This window comes from Pagrus pagrus, assembly GCF_965226575.1.
Source record: "Pagrus pagrus genome assembly, chromosome: 10".
Lineage (NCBI taxonomy): Eukaryota > Metazoa > Chordata > Actinopteri > Spariformes > Sparidae > Pagrus > Pagrus pagrus.
The window spans coordinates 20904467-20924209 of NC_140194.1; the positions used below are offsets into that span (position 1 = coordinate 20904467).

The following is a 19743-nucleotide window of genomic DNA, read 5'->3' on the forward strand; positions in this document are numbered from 1 at the left end:
AAGTGATCATTCACCTGCTCTTCTCGCATTCAGAAGAATCTGCTTTTCAAATTCAACATATCTCCAGCTCAAAGTATGTTAAATAACCCTGTTTTCGACTAAAAATCACAAGTTCTAATCAAATACTGATAAATTGTCAGAATAAATGTCAGCAATGTACAACACTGCTTTCAGTCTGGTAAGGTTTAGGCACAAAAAACACTTGGCTCGGGTTAGGGTTAGGAAAAGATCATGTTTTTTCCTAAAATATCTGCTTTTCTTGCCACAAACACAGCAGAAGCAAAAAAAAAAAAAAGGTGGAGGGGAAGGTAGTGCCGTTATTACAAGCCAACAAAGTGCTGACAAACAGGCAGAGGGCTGACTGCAGGTATAGTCACTGGATATTGTTAAGGACACCAGGAGCTATTTCCAGTGGTTTTAGTGTCAACAAAACCTGGTGTATTTTAAAGAGAGCTGCAGACATTTCCAGTGGTGTTTGTGGTGACCAAAACCAGCTTTTTTTTCATGGTAAATTGGAGAATCTCCATCCATGAGTGTGGTGACCAAAACTGGTATTTTAAGCCAAACCATGATTTTTTCTAAGCCTAACGAAATGGTTTTCTGCCTAAACCTAAACAGAACATAAGCACCACATGGTGACAAAAAAATAAATTTAACTTCAATAAATGCAGAGTTACAACATAAAGAAATATCCAGCTTTAACTTATCTGTGATTTTGCAGAAACATGATTGGGTTGGCTAAACATACTCCAAAAATGCAGTGAGATGGACAAGAGAAACAGGCAATTGGCATTTCAGATACAGTGTCTAAAGTTTATACATCTGAATTTTGGCTTGTTGATCCCTTTACCAAAAGGACCAATATTACACCAGGCTACGTGTCTGTGGTAGATACAAGAATACAAGACTAACAATACAAGTATACAGAAATATGTTCCCGAAACATGTTGAAGCTGTAAACTTACATCATTAGTAGCGGCATGTCTTAGCCTGCCAGGTTTATTTGAATGTTTGGTGAACAATATTCATGTTGGCATGAATTAGGATCAAGTGGCAGATCTCTGTTTAACAAACAGGGTTGCAGCATGTTGTTTTGTACAAAGTTGGCCGGACAACTTTCAAACTTTTGAGTGAATTTTCTAAAAAAATAAATATTATTACAAACAGACTCAAATTATTTTTGTCATTAACAATTTCTGTATTATAAGTGAATATTCCAGGAACACATATTTGAGCCGTTGTCAGAGGGTTGTGGTGTCTCATTGAGTTTATTAACCATTGGCATGTAATGTTGGCTGTGAAGACTTTCAAGCTGTTGCTACCATTGTACAGTTGCACGCATTGTTGTTTCTGGATTAGACCAAAAGTAAATCCTTTTTCAAAGTGACTTCACTTGAACTGCTGTTTGTCAAATAGAGTACTTTGCTCTTATTTGCTCTTAATCATTCTCAGAGCTGTTATCTAAAGCAGAACTGGTGGGGAAAAAGCACGACTGAAAACACATTTTTCAAAATATAAAAAAACAACCTCCTTTTTGAACACATGTCCAAGTCGCATTCATGAGTACATAAGGGACTGATCCATCAAGTGCACTCGCACAAAGATCCATCACGCTGGGGTCCAAGTTCAGCTGGCGTACAGTCACAAAAACAAAAAAAGTTCTGGTTGCTAAATGCTCGTCCTTCATCGGTTTGCGCAGCTGGGAGTCGTCTGAGGGAAATGACAGGAAAGTGGCAGCTCCTGGCTGTGAGGTACAACCCAGGGAGATTATGAAAGTTGGTGTCGGGAGAGAGTCCTTAAGGCCATGTTTACCAAAGAGAACTACTTCCACAGTGGCTGGGGTCTTTATGGGGTCATTTCCTGTTCTAAAGTGATGCCCAGCAGTGAGCCATGGATATGATATGCCCTACACAATCAAACCCTTGGGTCCTATCTGCTTTGCTAGCACCCTGTAAACTTTGGTAAACTAATTTTTAATCAAGGGAGGGATCTTGCTGAGCGTGCTTGATTTGTTTTCAACACTGCCTGGTTTGGAGTTCATACAACTGCTCTGACACAACTGTTGCCACGGGTACTAACTCATAACATGCTTTTCTTTTTTTTTCTTTTTTTCTCACGTGTTATCATTCAAGGCCAAAGTTGTTTAATATTTTTTTAGCCATGGTTCCTCATTCTGTTTCGTCGCAACTATGACCACAATCAGAATCTCTAATCAGCTTCCTCTTACAGCACCAGGGGAAAAACCTAAGGCCCGTGTTCAAGAGCTTGAAGTCTTGAAGCTGCGATTGCTACCAGGACATAATTATTTAACTGGCAGTCGAATCACTCATGGTCATGGGAGTGCCCCTGAACCAATCATTTGTTATGTGTGATTCCTTAAACTGACACAGCATGATGGAGGAGACCTGTGTGACCTTGGGAAACAGCTGAGCAACATATCGTCCATATACGTGCTACTGGCTGACGTCAGTTGACTTGTTGGAGTCACGTCGCACACAGCACCCAAAATCATGCTTTCTTATGCCCATTCAAAGTGACACAATTGCACATTCATCGTAACATGTCTGTGAACAATGGACTTTTCACAGCCTTCCTGTTGTTTCCTGATAGCGAAGATGAAATCATAACATTGGTCAGTGTGATGTATGTCCTTGGCATCCACAAAACAGTTGATAAAGTACATTTATGGAAATCCCAAACCACTGGCCAAGTAAGACAAACATTTGAGTGCCTATGTTTGAATATTTAGCTGATAAAAAGTGATGTCAGTGTCTGGACAAAATGTGGTGAGGTCACTATGTATCAAATTTGAAAATCCTGACAGTATCACCTCCAGTGGTGGTATGAAAAAAGACACTGTGGCAGACATTTTCTCAATACAAAAACCATCACATGAAAAGGCCAGACTGTCCTCATCAGAAAAACAAACCATATAGGTCAACTGAGCAGCTTATCATGACCCGTATTTATGTTTCTTGTTAGGCTGCAACCTCTAGTGGCCATAGCAATTATTACAGCAGCAAAGGAGGAAGTCAGGCGTAGTAGTATAAAGAGCAGAAAGTCTGCACGGGGAAGGATGGTTGGGTCAAACAAGCACAGGTCTTTCACCCATGGGACGTATGTTACCTAACTGAAGATACATAACAGTTATTTTAAGCCAAACCACAATATTTTCCTAAACATAACCAAGTAGTTTTCATGTCTAAATCCATCCAAACTACTAGTGTACGACGCAGGTACAGTATGCGCAGCAGTGGTAAGCTTCAAGTTATGTTTTTTTGGTAACAGTGATATACCGTTCTTTTGGGAGTCAGTGTCAATCAACCTTTTCATTCGTATATGTGTGAGGATGTGTTAGAAAAGGCAATACACAGTTGCAGTCAGTTTGTTGTTCAAATGTGCAGCTTTAGAAATTCCTAAATACAAAGGTTCAATAACTGAGCCTCGTGGTACACCGCACTTACTCAATGATGTAGAAATAATGAGAAATGGATACATTTCTGTCTGTCAAACAACCAAAGGACAAGTCCAGAACAGTCTGTAAATGCAGCAAAACATTTTCACAATGCTGCAATTGACTAGAGTAGCACTTATGAGCTTAACATTCTTTGCAATCATCGCATAGGTGGCCTGACATATGATCGTTTTTTTTTTTGTTTGTTTGTTGTTTTTTTTAATCATGTCCCCTTCACCAGGGTTCTCCAAATTGTTTTCCAAAAATGAGTAATTTGGCATAAACTGTGTTTTTATAGAGTAGGTTTGGGACACTTCTGACAGGAGTCTGGTTGGTATGTTGTCCAGAACGGGTTGATGATGGAAGGTCTATCATTATATCCATTAGCTCATTATGAGCTCTTCAGTTCTTGTTGATGTCAGCAAACTTTCACTGCAACAAAGGCAAAGCATGATTTACTCAGGGGATACTTTAGAGGGATTTAAAACGTTTCTTTAAAGAATAAGCTGCATATGTTTTTCCAGGATGTAGGTTCACCTGTTGAAGCGGTCTCCAGACCATGACAATGAAAGCAAATTGTGAACTAGCTTTATGAGGTTAACTGAAGAGGCATTCATAATGCAATCAATACTTATGAAAATAAAATATATTTTATCAAAATATAATATAAATATAGTTATAGTTATATTTATTATAATATGCATCTTTATTATTCATCTCTTTCCATTAAAGAAGAAGAACCGTTATCCCTGAAGTTATAAAACAGATTGGATGTAGAAAGTAGTATAGTACTGGCAATCAAAGAGCAAAAGTCACAGCATGCCACATTCTTTCTTGTAAGAAATACAATTTATCAAAACTAAGAAAAATCTCTGTGTTTATGTTGAAGTTGTGGAAAAGCAATAAAATACTCAAGGTTGTGTTAAACTGTGTGATATTGGCAACACCGTGAGGCTGTCTTCGACAGAAGGCTGACTGAGGCCAAGTATCTATTATTGCTTTGTTAAACCATGGTCAAGGGGGACTTGCATTTCACAGTTATATGCTTCTGGGAGAGCTGAAGGGTGAGAGATGTGATTTACCAGTTTTTAAGAGAGAGCATTGTTCTCTTTATTAACTTACCAACTTGACTCGTGACACATTGTTCTTGGCAGTTTTTCCAAGTTATCCTTGGAGCTCAGTGTGATTTAGTGAATGAAATGTGACAACTTAAGAAAATTAATCTAGCTAAAAAGGCAGTCAAGCGGGAAAAAAGACCTTAAAAAGCATATTGCTGAGGAGCAAAAGCTTTTGTTGGATAAACTCTAAATTCTCATTACTGGATTTTGAAAAAAAAAACAAAAGGTTGTTTAAAAGTCTTAAATCTCTGGTGAGGAAGGGCTGCATGTTTTCTTTCAGGAATTATAAAATCGTTTAAAATAGAAAATATCACCATCAAACCAAACAAAACAGTAGAGCAAATAGCCAATACTGCGATAACAAAAGTACCACAACTCAATTCAATATTGCTGTGCATGTGAAAGACTCGTCCTACAGTTCAATCCACTTAAATAAATAAATAGTCTGTAATTTCTTATTATGAGTTGGCTATGATGTCGGGGTAAAGCTGGTAAAACTGACATACATACATAGGGCAATGTTTTCCCTAAAATTCAATTCAGTGATTTAACTTTTTATCTAATATGACTTTACTACAAATATAATTTTAAAAAGTTTGCAAAAATATTGGTGGGGACAATTCTGTCCTCCCGAAATATTGGTATGTGCAAAACTATCCCCTTGGTTTCACTTGCAGTTTGAAACTTGTAGATTTCTTTCCCTGAGGCAGTAACATGTCTGCAGGTGAGCTATTTTACCTAAAGCACGTTTTCAAAGTGAGTGTGCCCCAAGTTTGATCCCACTTTGAAAAAAGAGAAAGGCTTGATCAAAATTCCTAAAAAAATGACAAACAAACCAATAAATAACAGTTGGATACGTGTACTTTATTCATATCTCATATATGTTTCTTTACATTTATACAAAAATACAGAATACAGTAGAGTTTTTACCCAGAATACCAACTGGGCAATAATTACATTTGCTTTTTGGCACCCAGACTTATTTCCTGCCTAGAGCCATTTGATTCACCCACTTAAGTGGGATGGATTGGATCACTCGAGCCCATAAGCACTGTTCAGGATGCAGCTCTGCTCGCTCTCAGACCACACAACAACCCACATAGGAACAGTATTTAAGGGCAGTCATTCTCTCGACTAATGCATGAAAATGCTCGGTTTCTGGCCTCCATGCATCAGACATACACACTGTTTGAGGCTCTCGCAAGGACAGGAAAATGGGAGACCATGTTATTTATTTTTTTTGTTCACAGCTTAGACCTGTTGCAGCTCATGATATTCCTAGACTATGTATAAAAAGCAACTTTTGACATAGTATACCTTGTTTGTTAGTTTGTGTGTGGCTCGATTAGCCTGTGTGTATGTCAGAATACTGGGCACTGCATGTAATAGTCTTCATGTAATGAAGCGAAATCTAAAGAGTCTCAGGTCTAAACTGACAGATAGATAGTATGCTCGAATATTGTTCAACAATGCATTTTTGAATAGAGATAATTGGTTAAAAGCTTTGAAACAGCAGTATTTTACCACACCAGTTATTAAAGATATTCCTGTTCAAAGTACTGTTGCTGTGGACTATATGAACACCAATGTGGTATACTCATTCTAACACAGACTTAGCTCTAAAATGCCATAGAGAATATGGCACAGGTAATATGTTGCCAATAATAATGATAATAATCGTGAGTTTTCTTCAAAAATGCATTTTTGAATAAAAAAGGTTATCTTGCAGTTCAACACAACAAACAATACTTTACCACACCAAAGAATTCCAGCCATTGATGCTGAAAGGTACTGTTGCTCTGAACTATATGAACACCAATGTGGTATACTGTTTTTTTTTTTTGTTTTTTTTTTTTCTTTCAAACACAGATTCAATTTTGCACAATATACTCTTGGGTCCTATAAGAAAATTTCCCAACAAATAGTCCCAAATACACATGAAACAAGCAGAGTTACCGGTTGAAGTGTTTCCTAAAGGTCACAAAGGCTAAAATGTAACGCGTGGACAGAAGTGTCACAACCACTGCAGTTTATTCTGTTCCAAAAGACTGTCTGAATCATAACTGGGCACAGGTCAAGCAGACTAAACTGGTAAAAAAGAGAGAATGATCGGGGATCATATCTATTGGGTTATTGTGGTGAGATTATTCTAATCTGCCCTGTAATGATCTCTCCACTTTCTGCTACCACACGGAAATATAGACAGGCTTTGGACATTTACACATGGAGTCAATCACACTAATCAAACAAGGCACAAAACCAAGAATGGACATGGTACAATGTAAGACCACAAACATGATAGAAATACTCAAACTAGATATAGAAACAGATGTTTGTGTCCTGCAATGTTGTAATTGTCAGCTATTCACAGCAGGGCAGCCTGATGGGAAAGGTCACAGCCAGCGTGTCCTGTCTACACTCCTACCTCTTTGACTGATTGTCATTAATACTCTTGATAATGATTTAATACCATCAATTATTGATCTACTTCACTTTGCGTTTGGGCAAGGCCTTGTGGGAGTCGACCCCCTACTTAGATGTTTTCAAACCCTTTTCTCCTCACAGCTCTGATAAGATATGTTATCACTGAGATCAGGAGCACCTCCAGCACTGAAACTTCTCAGAAGATCTCAGTGAGCATAAGGGAAAGCAAGCAGGGGAGGGGCACATTGATTTAACATTGGAATGAGCCTGAGGGCTTCTGTGGTTGCTGTCGTTAGATACAAGTGGATTGAACAACCTCATGCCAAGTGTTTGTATTTGACTTCCAGTAAATGATCCCCTGCCCTTCATGTGGATCTTTGTATAGCAGAAAGAAACTCTAAAACTCACCACGCTTTGTTTAAAAAAAAAAAAAAAAAAAAAAAAAAAAAGACTTTGAAAGTTATACCATTGTGTGACAGTTCAGTATGTGAAGGAGATGACAATGCACTTCCTTTGACAGTGTATTATGGCGCAACTTTAAGGCAAAATTGATATTTAGGTCTGCATGGCATTCCCACGTGGCGAGCTTTGTGGATTGTGAAAACAACTAAGGTGCATGTCTGTACGTTTCAACACCAGTGGAATCATCCTTCAGCATTTCATTAGCATTTGAATCTTGATAAATGCACTAACCAGCTTTGTCAGATTGTCTTTAATGGGTTTTATTATGCAAGCACAACACTGATACTGGACAAAGGCAAAGTCAGTGTGAACAGATTACACCATGTGAGTTAACAGTCTAGACTAATGGGTGGGAATTGTGAGTATATTTGGTCATTCAGTGAACAGTCAAGATTTAATAGCTTCATTTAAGAGTTTACATCATATGGTATTTGCATATTGAGTCTAATTATTTTTTGAGTTTCTTCCTTTTATACATTTTAGTGATTTAATTTGTTTTCCTCTCATAGAGGAATGGCCGTCCAAAATCTCTCCTGTAACAGTATTTGCCTTGCAAGCATAAAGGTGAGATAAGTAAAAAATAAAGGCAGTGTTGAGCTAACATTAACTATGGGAGGCCCATCTTTGTCTTATGTGTATCGGACACCTACGCTCTGAATGAACTTAAAAAAAAAAAAAGAAGAAAAATCCTGTATCCACAGAAGTCATCCCTGATACTCGTGAGCAGAATGTCATGGCAGATTTCAATGGTCTAAATGTACGTTAGTCAAAGCAGCATATCTTGCATAAATGTGTGTTTGTTTCTCTCCATGTAATCCATTCACACAACCTAAATCACCCGAGTCATATATACCGACAACAACATCATATGAGGAAATGTCATTTGTTTAGGACTGTCTTTTATGGGTTTATGACGTGTTAGTATACAGATTGTTCTTTAAATGTGACCCATTAGTAGAGGTGCTCTTAAATGATCTCTTAAAACATTTCCAGCAGCAGCTCAGTGCCGCCATCAATAAATAAATACATCACACACCCCCATTGGTACATGCCTAAACCAGACAATGTGACTACACCTTGGAACTACAATGTTTTTACATTATATTCTTTGGGAAAACCCCAGACTAGGAGGAAACTGTAGAGCTGTTGAGGATGTGGTTAACGTGAGGGTCACCGGAGGTAGTAATTCATGCCTCAGTTCATATAAGAGATTACCAGTGTCAGTCACTCTCTGCTTTGCTTGTTTCAAGATGAACTGATGGGCCCAGAAACACAGGCAGACTGTAGTAACGCGCTGAGTGAGAAGCAAAGTTTTCCCAAAAAAGTTCATGATGCAGCAGGGACGGACTCGGACAAAAAAAATGGCCCCTTGATGTTTTTAGCCTGAGCAGCCCATTGCACCGGCCTGTTATGAATCCATCTCTTCATGCACTCCTGTTCTCTGACATCTGGGATTAGGGGGGTAGGGGTTGAGGAGGAGGATATGGGTCGACGTCGCATCTCTCTCACTCTCATTTTTGTGTAATGGACTGCTCAAGTGGTCCACAGAGCGACCAGGCCACCGGGATATCTCCCCTATCTCCCGATGGCCAGTCTGACTGTGGTTGGACGATTCACAGGAGCCAGAGAATCCAAGTGGGGGTGTGGTATGGGTTGTTTCTCTCTGCTAAAATCTCAGTCTTTTTCAAAAGCATGGGTTTAATGCAGGCTTACAAGAAAGGCAAGCTTATCCATATGGTAGCAGGCGTGGTTTAACCAGAAGAATCATGGCATTGTGAATCTGCCATCGTGAATCTGGAGAGCAGTCAAAAATGAGCCTTTTACCTCGGAGATCTCATTATGGAATTCAGCTTCATGTTTGTTTTGCATCACCTTTTGACACCAACAGGAGAAAGGAGTAGAGCCCTGTGAAGAAGTGTGAGAAGAGGTTTTAGAGCTCAGAGTCACGCAAGGATTCAAACAAGATTTTCTTTATTTCCAGAATTTCAGAGTTTTCTTCTGTCGCTCTAATTTAACGTGATATGAAAAATCTCACCAATTACGCTGAAGAACATCGAAGGGTAGAGAAGCATTACACTGTTTCAATGACGTTCAACTTGTTTCTGTAAATGGAGAGAGAGAGAGAGAGAGAGAGAGAGAGAGAGAGAGAGAGAGAGAAACATTAGACATTTTTCAGCTTTCACCTCCCACAGCAGGCACTGACTGATGTGCAGGCAGTCAAGGTTAAACCTCTCATGGTCCCTCGCTGTCGAAAACTAATCACATTTCTTTGCTTAATGTTTTGCTTTGGAATTCCTGCAAACTTTCATTCACTTTCATTTGAGCAGGTGTTGAGAAGTCTACAGTGATAGATTCTTTCTACGAAGCATGTACCTCTTATATTCAGGGCCATGTTAACCTCATGGGAAGACCACTGAGTTAAAGTGTGCTGTGGGCCCTATTTAAGGGGTACAACCTTTAATTTAGTAGCGTTCTTTCATAAAGTTCGGGGTCTCACAAGAGACAGATTTCTAAAATTTTATTTTTTAATTTGGCACAAAAAATTACACAAAAAAAATAGCTTTAAATAGCTTGTTAGGATCTTCTTTCCATTAATCTTGCGCTACTCTAGGGTTTGAAGAATGCACAAGGTTGCTAATAAATATTAAAACAAAAGTTCCATTGCATATCTGTCATTCCAAAGTGCTCCTGCTTTTTTCTCAAGTTGTGATACTTAGTCACAATAAAAAATAAAGTCTTAGTTGACTTTATTTTAGCATATGGCTACATTTTATAGCACTTTTATCTGCAGTACTTTAAAGGTGACATATGTAAGAAATGGCCACCTATGAGCAGAGTAACAGCTAACTGCACGGCTAACTGTGCTAACGAGCTAATGACAGCTACGTCTTTGACATCATGTCAAAACTCGTATTGCATCACATTCTGTTTTTAAGTTATATCTTGAATATTTTTTACTAAAATTCTTACCTATTGCACCTTTAAGGTTTTTGCAGCTCACTCATCCATTTACAGCATTCAGATTTTCAGATGTTCTGATTAAGTGCTAGCTTTTAACTTAAAATGATCCATATCACAAAACCACTGAGAGAAAATACTCAAAAAGTGATTAAATAATGTTGATGAAGGTCAGTCATCCAGGTCATGGTGATTCTTCGTGCTATATCGTAGGCAAATGAAAAGACTCCTGTTAAAATGCTCGTAAAAGAGAAATAAGCAGCTCACTTTTCTGATATTTCAGCATCTAGTGGAGGTGCAGTCCCTTCTGTTCCTGTGAAGAGTCCATCTTCTCCAGGATTCTGTTGAAGATCCTCCTCGTTCCTTCGTGATCGGACCTGTTTTGGGAGAAGAAACAATTTTCAATGCCAAAGTTCTCAGTTCCAGCTGAAATCAACACAACTCAGATCAACACAGTCTGCACAGCATATTCAGAAAGTTGAAAGGCTGTCGCCGGCTGTCATAAATTCCGTGGAACAGAGCGGTATCTCCCGACAATAAAATTTGCCACTCATAGTCATATCTCAGCTCAGGAAGTTAAACAGCTTAGTGTCAGAGGTCCAAGGACAGCTTACCTTCCACACGAGCAGGAATACCAGAGCTAGGAGTGGAATGAAGAGTAAGGAGAGAAGGCTTCGCTCCACCACCTCAGGCAGGAAGTGCTGGTCATGATCTGTGACAGGAAAGAAAAACAAAATATCACTTTCTCTCCTCGTTTTTAGTAACAAATCATCATTAAAGAGACTTCAGTTTTTGTTATGGCTGTTACTATTGGGCTCTGTTGATTATAAACATATAATAAACCATGAATTTTAATACAAGGTACCCCAGTTTAGTCTTAAAAAGCCCCTCCAGACTTGTCCTCAAACATCTAAAAAATAATCTGCTGTGGATTATATATTTTGTCCTCCCTCTCCCTATGCTTAAATTTCACTTCAAAAGTTTCAGGTCTATCCTCAGTGTCTGAGTTCTTCAACATCACACTTGAATAAATCTCATATTGAGCCATGACTGGCGTCCAAAATAGACGCAATGTCACAGAATCACGCTGCGACATACATGTCATCTAACTCATATTTAACCTGAGCACAGAGAGCCTTCCTCCTTTAACAGCCTTATAGTGTCAAACTATAGCGTACATCAGTCTACACAGTGAAGCTTAAGCATCTGAGTGATAACATAATTTTGAGTGGAGGGGGATGTTAAAGCTGTATTTAATTAGTATGTTCGTGAAATCCATCCACGCTGACATAAATACAGTATACCAGACAGCCACACAGTTAATATCTTTTTATCAGCTGCTCTCCATTTTACGGGAGCAAGCATCATTAAATGGTTGAATAAATAAAATTCATTTTGGTTCATTTACATGACTGGGACATCCATTCAATGAAATAGACTAACTTTCGAAAATCAAGTAATATCTGTAAGGGTCTCAACAATGAAAAGCCTTTTTGGAGCACACATAGATAAGACATGAGATACAGGGCGGGATGAGGAATTTACCCTGCAGTGCCGTTAATCAAGTAACAGCAGCTCCAGGGGAACGGGGGTGATTTTCTCTAGAATGTGGCAGAATAATGTAGCCAATAAAAGCTACCACTCTGACACACCATCTGGACTGGTTTTACAACCCAGTCACACAAGTGACGCTTGTTTTCTCAGATATACTGAGAATTGCAAACTTACGTGGTGTGCAGCCTGTTGCACAGTCTTTGGTGCTGGACGGGACTGTTTCTGTGGGAGCAAAACAAGAAGAAGAAGAGACGGATTGGTGAGTTCGGGGTCACAAGAGGATACAAGCAAAAAAAACGAGAGGAGGGATGAAAAAGGGTGGAGTGTTAGTGCTGTATGATGAAAACATTTCATTGTCAGGTGCTAAAAAGTCAACTCAACGCTGCCTTTTTTACCCCCCCCCCCCCCCCCCCCCCCCCCCCACACACACACACACACACACACACACATAAAAGATCTGATCCGACCACTCTGGCAAAGAAAAGCCAAGCGCTTGGGAAGATTGGAAGATTGCTCTGTAATCAACACGTATACAATCAGGTTTCGGCCCTTTTCTTCCTTTTCACATGCGCTGCCTGGGGACATCTTCCCTCAGTCCTGTGACTCAGCCGTGTCTCAATGGGCCGTCTAAGCACTGAGACCGTTTTGAGTTTTTATCTCGCAAAGTTCTTGTGAAGAAATAATGGTTCCTGGATTAAAAGCTTCTCGAACCGGCCACAAGAGATCTGGCCTAAATAGAGCCAGTTCACAATAGTCCAAAGAGAAGTGAGCTGGTTGGAATGCTGCTGGTTTGAATCTGTTTAGCAACTCAGAAAATGTCTGTGGGAAGTGTGACCTACATCAGCAACTGCCACTAATTGTTTTCCCAATAAAACACTTTGAAAGCATAAAAGTCGGTTAACCCAAATCGCAAACACACTCATTATCTAGTTTGTGATCTGGGATTTTATGGCCACCGCAGTATGGTGCTTGTGGAGAGAAATTTAATACATATGACTTCTGGACAACTAAACGGTCATGTGTCTTCCGAGAAACTATTTTCCGGTCGAGCTCGATAATCCGCAGAGATCAAGAAAAACAACTCATTCTTTTTTATGAGGGAACAGTCCCTAAAAAACGGTTGCAGCCTAGTCCCCAGCATAAAATGTAAAAATTACACCAAGATACTCCAAACCAAATATCTTGAAATTTGTTTGTGTCCTATATTTGATATCAACAATTGTCGCATAACGTCAAGGTGAGCAGTACTAAGCGACTTACTACACTATACTATTCACACTTTACTATAAATTAATCAATCTACAAGTTGTAATGTTAAAAATCAGAATAATTTGTCTCCATGTTCTGCCTTATTACATGTAATGTCCTCTGTAGACCTCTGTAGTCTCAGTTAGCCATTTGTTAGCAAACTCCTTTTTAAGACACGTAAACACTTTATCATTCAAATGTGAGGTATTAACTTAAGTTTTTTATGTTGTTAAGATGAACATCTCTTACTCTTGTGTTAACCACAGACCTTATTTAAGGCATTTCACAAAGAAACCATTTACTTCAAGAAGAGGGAACTGGAGGTGCTGAACTGCAAACATGTTTGCCGGGTTTTAGGACTCTATTGTCGAATCCAGAGACCACTGTTTGAGACGTGTTTAAACATTAAGCGTGAAACCACGGGACATTTCTAACGAGGAACCACAGGACCACAGTGTTTATGAGACATAGGTTCCTTTTTCAAGCCGTGTTTGTGTAAAAAAAAAAAGCAATTTTAAGCCAAAACACGATCTTTTCCTAACCCTAACCAAGTGGTTTCTGCGCCTAAACCTAACTAGACCATAAGCACAGCGCTGTCACGTCACAAGATTCAAAATTGAACTATAATCGCATAAACAAAAAGTTGCAACATAAAAAAAATAGTACATAAGTTTCAACATATCCGTGGTTTGCAGGAACGTACACTGCCAATATTCATTCTTTTGATTCGGTTCACTGCCCATGAATGTTGGCATACATCTCTATGAATGAACAAGAAGTTAAGATACAATATGTGATTTTTTTGACCTTTTGAAAGCTCGACTGTTCCACAGTAACATTTGGAATTCTGCTGGTATTAATGTCAGGAAATATTAAGCAAATGAAGGATTATGTACTGTTGGCCGCCACTATCACAGAATGTGTGGTTGGCTGCTGTATCTTTCTCCTGACAGAATCAAGGAGCCAGCTTCAGTCCAAACCCATCTGTGCTGTGATACTGAAACTCACTGTGTCCCAGATGTTATCTCCAATCTCACTGTTAAACAGAAGTAGTGTAATTAGCTTCACTGACATCTGTATTCTAACCAGTAACACTTCTCTGAGGACACAGTCTTTGTGGATGTTCTGAGTAGTGAGATTTTTGTTTATGTGTTCTGCAACACAACTGGGCCCCATTCCGTCCAATTTGTCAACACCCTGTTGTTGTACTTTGCCAAAAAAAATTTTGGTGTAAAGTTCTGACCCTTCCAAAACCACATGAAGAGACAGATCCAAACTCACTGTGGTATCAAAACATCAGCTCTCGCCAAAGAAAGCTGTCAGATCTTTTGCCACTCATTTTACTGCAGTATCCTTTGGCTTAAAGCATCACAGACCAGATGGGATGAACTTGAGTGCTCAGCATATAGTTTGTTGCGGGGACATTTACATCTGGTTAAGACACACAGTGTACATCAAAGCTTCTCTTCACAGCAGGCAGATCTCATAGCTGTGTCTTTTGTTTTTGTTTTAATTAAATCTGTTTATGTCTTTCCATAAACTTGTGCTGACCCATCTCATCCCATAGAAGATTGAAGATTGGTCCTTGTGATCAAAGAAAACCATCTTCTGCCCAATATACAGCTTAGAGGACCAAACATATATATATATTATAAATCCCAACTGACAGGGTCTATCGTTGAGTTGTAAAACTGGATGAAAGTACTGCAACATGCCGGCCAAACATCAGTGAAATCTATTAGGCAGAAACTATCTGTCTTTTTGACAAAGACCTGAACCACTAAGCTTTCAAAACTCAATATATTTTCTCTTCTGAATTTTCTTAATCTAATCAATAGATCGGCTAAATATTTCAGCACAAATGTGCTGTATTAGTATATATGGCTTGTTTGAGGAGATAACTTGAGTTTCTCAAAGATTCTAAAAGTTTAAATTATGACAATCATTTAAAGGTATAGTCATTGATTCTGAGGAAAGACTGTTGATATTTGACACCAAGACATACGCAGACCTACTGTAATTCACTGATGTCACAGCACATTAAAATTTTAGATTTGTCTTTGTCATGTACGCCAAGTTACCAACATATTAACCCTGATAACAAAGACAACAAGCAGGGCACATAATAAATATTTACCTTTTGAATATTGTTCTGTCGTTGTTGTGTGTGGTGTGGTGGGACAGGGAGGAGGATCACAGTCATCTGAATCTTCTCTATTCTGTGCAGCTATAAGGAAGTCTTTGACGAAGTCAAAGTACCGCGCTGTCTGCCACCTCTCTTCCCTGTAGTGGCACTCAAAATCATACATGATCAGATCCTGCAAGAACAAATACACACAAAAAGTTAACTTCAAGGGGTGTAGTTGAAAGGATTAACTGGCCTTTACAGCTGAAATCCATGCCAAGAAACATCGAGATGTTTCTTTTGGACAGTTCATAATGAAATTTGCGGGTAGCTGGTCGGGCTCATCTTGCGATAAACATGCTATGGCATTGTAGCAAAGGTTAGGACGATGTAGGAGGACTAGTGTAAACGATGACAATTTATGGTTTTCAGCTTTAAATATTTAAATCAATGCTGCAAAACTGTTACATTTTCAAAACTTCAAACATGTACTTTGAAACAGCATTAGACATGTTATTTCAGATTTTATAAAGGCATATGTTATGGCTGTATGTGCTCCCTGTGCTGTTTGTCCCTTTTCCCCTCCTCTCCTTTCTAGCTCTACATCTTGATTTTTCAGTGAGGTGCCCCTAGCCTGGGAGAGAAGTTCATTGTGATGGCTTAATAAAGACAAAGTTCATACAGTTATGTATTTTGTTGAACAGTGATAACTGTTCTCAATCTGTTCTTGGACAAAGTCAGTATGTTTATGGTACAGCAATGATGTGAACTTACCAGAGTCCCCAAGTTGAGCCGTAGTTCTTGGAGCATTTGGATGAATATGCTAATATCTTTTCTATTGGATGAAATGTTTCCAAACTTATGTGCTAAATCTTGTAAACTCTCCTCCAAGTAGAAGACATTTAATTTTACCCAACACATCCCACCCTGTAAGAAAAATAGCAGAGACAAGGCATAAAATGAGCAACGGCAAGAACATTATTCTGTACTGTGCAAATCAGATGTAACAAGAGAGCCTTTGAAAGAGTGAATATCCTCCAAAGTCTGATAATCCTCCCATTCAGATGTTACTGTCACAGTTAAGACTGCAGATGACACAATAGTTACACTGTACAATAGTTAAAATGTCAGCCAAGGTTAACATTAAGATGTAGCTAAGGGAACGGTTACCACGAGTGTGTAAACATGAAGTTTGTGACAGTATGTGTAATGGTAGGAAGATCTGAGCATTTGAAAATTAAAAGGTTTGCAATGAAAATTCAAGTTGGAAGTGTTATTATGCTAAATTTCACACAAATCTGGTTGTTATATTTTGAGAAATGTAGGTCACAAGCCAACAAAAGGATGGACAAAGAGTTTAGCATTCCCCGATGATTTGTTGTGGGTGGATGCCTCCATGTCTTACCTCTTCTTTTGGAATGTAATGTACAGGAATTCTGTAATCTTTAGGAATATTCTGTCTCTGTGAAAAGAAGAAAACGACAAAAACATTAAATTGTAGAAACATTGCATTGAAATCCTAAAAAGTAGCAACACAACACATAAACCTGAATTTGGAATTTAAAAAAACTGTAAACACACAATGACCTAATCCAAACCTGCCTGTACGTTAACTGATAGCATGTCATTTTGCTGAGTCCAATGCATTCTTTCTTTCTTTTTTTGTATGCTAGCATGTTTTTTACAACTTGACGTTGATTTTCTGTCTTTGCTTATGAGATGTTTTTTGACCTCTGTACTTATTAACTTTGCTAATGGTAGTCAATAAATCAATAAGTCAATCAATAGAAGATTTATTGCCAACAATTTTGATAATTGATTAATCACTTTTACAAGCAGAATACAAAACATTGCTTCTTCCAGCTTCTTTAATGTAGGAATGTCATGCTTTTCCGCTTTCATTTGTTATAGTACATGAAGGGTATTTGGTTGGACAAAAGCAGCAAATTATATACATCAGTTTTGGCTCTGATACATTTTCTGAAATTTTATTGAATAAATTATTAATCGATTAATCATAAAAATAATTGGCAGAAAGATCCATAATGGAAATAATCATCAACCTTTCACTTGAAAAATCAATCTGGGCAAGTTTTAAGTGCTGTTCTATTTTCTTGCTTTTATGTTTATACTGTCCATGAAAATAAATGTAGCGACAGTGTCACATAAAGCGGCGTCATTGTTCCATGTTGTACTTACAACACTCTCTGTATGAATGTTATTCAATTGAGTTGAATTTTGAATTATTTACATTTCTTTAAACTTAAGTCAAACAGTGTTGTCCTTACCAAAATAGAGAGTCTAGAGATGTCATCTGTCACTGGGTTGACGTCAAATTTACTTGAATGTACCCCAAGAGTGATGAACAGCAGTAAATGGACACAAATCCGTATCCAAATCTGCAAGGCAAAACGTTTTGACAATTAGACACAACTTCTACACAAAATGAAAACAACATATGATGCAAGTATTATTTAGTCTATAGTTAATAATCAAGAATGGTGCAGTCATTAATAGCAGATTTTACAGGTGACACTGCAACCCACCAACAGGTTTTTAAAACTATTAGAGTTAAAATGACCTGGAAACATCAGTGTAACTACATAAACGGACAGACATTATAAACACAAAGCAGATGGCGTGTCACTGCAGGTCAGCAATGAACAACAAGTTTTGAATTACAGTGATTTTACAGCAGTTTAGAGCTGTTGCTGGCAAAAAAATAAAATAAAAACCAAATGTTGGCTCATTGTTTCAGAACAGCAACAAGTGGGTGGGTGAATGATCACTAGTATGTTGGTTTTGGACAGACTCTTAGATTCAGGTCACGTTTCACCTTGATTATTCATAGGTCATGCAAGTCTTTGCAAAAATGTGGTTTGGACCAAATGGGACCAATCAGATCATGCAATGAACAGTGTGATAGCATGAGAAACGCAGCTCAAACGAAGTGCAACAATTACTGATTGGCTGATTACTGAAATTCTTCTGGGAGCGAGGCAGTTGAATATGTGGGTCTTTGAACACATATTTGTGAACTACACTCACGCCACAGGAAATGCCTTGACTCCAAAATAGAAACATTACACTCCTGTAAAGCTGTAGTCAACTAAAGGGAGTTCTGAACGGCAGTTAAGAGACAATAGGCCTTTTTCACAGCTGACATTTTGACCCGTCATCGCAGAAAAAGCAAAGTGTTACCGTTAAATTTAACAATGGCGTCATTCCATTCAATCGTCTCACTAAGCCGTGCAAGTGCGACAATGAGCCAGCATGCACAATACCAGGACATGGAAACTGAAGCATCTAAATGGCATTCAGCCATTATTCATTTTATTATTTGCACATGTGCTTTTCCTACTGTGACCTGTACATATTTCGTCTGTGTAAAGGGCCTAAAAAGCTTGATAACAATGAGTGTTAACTGGACTATCGTCTGTGTATGCTGAGGTCTAATTTTTGTAGTCTTGTTTAACTTTATTTGCTATGGCTTAAGGGCCACTAAAGAAATATAGACTGGGTAAATGATTGAGTTAATGAATAAACATGTGAATCAAATAGTAAGGAAAAGTAAATTAAAGTCAGCTCAGATTCAGGGGTTCTCACCCGCACCAAGCCCTAGAAGCACATCACCCTGTCCCTCATTCATTCTGTCCCGGATCCTGCAGCCCTCTGACATGCCTACACGATGGCAGCCCAGAATCTGCCGTGTTATGAGTTTCTGTCTGCCAAGTGTCCTTGTTTTCCCTGAAAGGCGCTATAAAAATGCAAGTTGCTTCAAGGCATCTTTCATACAGATGCCTGAAACTGACAAAATAGCAGTTGTCATTCTGTTTGTCTGGTTTAACATGTTTCAGACTACCAGTGAGCTTTCTTCAGAGGCTGCCACGCAGCTGGCTCTCACCCAGCTTTGCTGTCAGAAAGGTAGATTTCAGATAACGTCAGAACGTGTGATTGATTTTTGCAGGAAAAAACGAACGAATGTCACAACATAATTCTACTTCGGGTGGAGCTGCTATGAAAGCATTTTTGACGGTTTGATGTTATTTCGAAAAGAAGGTGTTATCATAGCCTGGATGTCAAGATCTGAGTGTGTCGTGTGTGGTAATCTGATACAGTTTGCTCCTTCACCAAGTCTGTCAACAGCACTGCTCAGTGACAGATTATGTAGTGATGGTGCCGTTACTGATGGCTGACGGTCATTGACAACTGAGCCCTCTACAATCATTACATCGTGATTTAGCCAGCAAACATTGTTTCAAGCCTCTGAGGCTGAACACAGCCTGGTTACAGACACGCAATGCAGAGACAAAGACCCTTAGAAACCAGGGCGGGGATGTTCGGCAGCGGCTTGCCAGGCAGGGATGTGAGTTAATCTGAGTCCTGGGTGAGTTCAGTTG

At 38.8% G+C, this 19743-nt stretch overlaps 1 protein-coding gene across 1 annotated transcript in view; it reads right to left on the minus strand.

Moving 5' to 3' along the window:
- Positions 1-5415: 5415 nt before the first annotated feature.
- kitlga (kit ligand a) overlaps positions 5416-19743 on the minus strand; it is a 32839-nt gene continuing 18511 nt past the window's right edge. Inside the window, exons 2-10 of the mRNA XM_084363478.1 lie at positions 17632-17742; positions 16749-16805; positions 16118-16270; positions 15356-15536; positions 12145-12192; positions 11031-11128; positions 10684-10793; positions 9494-9560; positions 5416-9363 (exon numbers count right to left, since the gene is read on the minus strand). Coding sequence (XP_084219604.1) covers positions 9530-9560; positions 10684-10793; positions 11031-11128; positions 12145-12192; positions 15356-15536; positions 16118-16270; positions 16749-16805; positions 17632-17742 — 789 coding nt within the window. The 3' untranslated portion in view covers positions 5416-9363; positions 9494-9529. The remainder of the gene's footprint in view (positions 9364-9493; positions 9561-10683; positions 10794-11030; positions 11129-12144; positions 12193-15355; positions 15537-16117; positions 16271-16748; positions 16806-17631; positions 17743-19743) is intronic.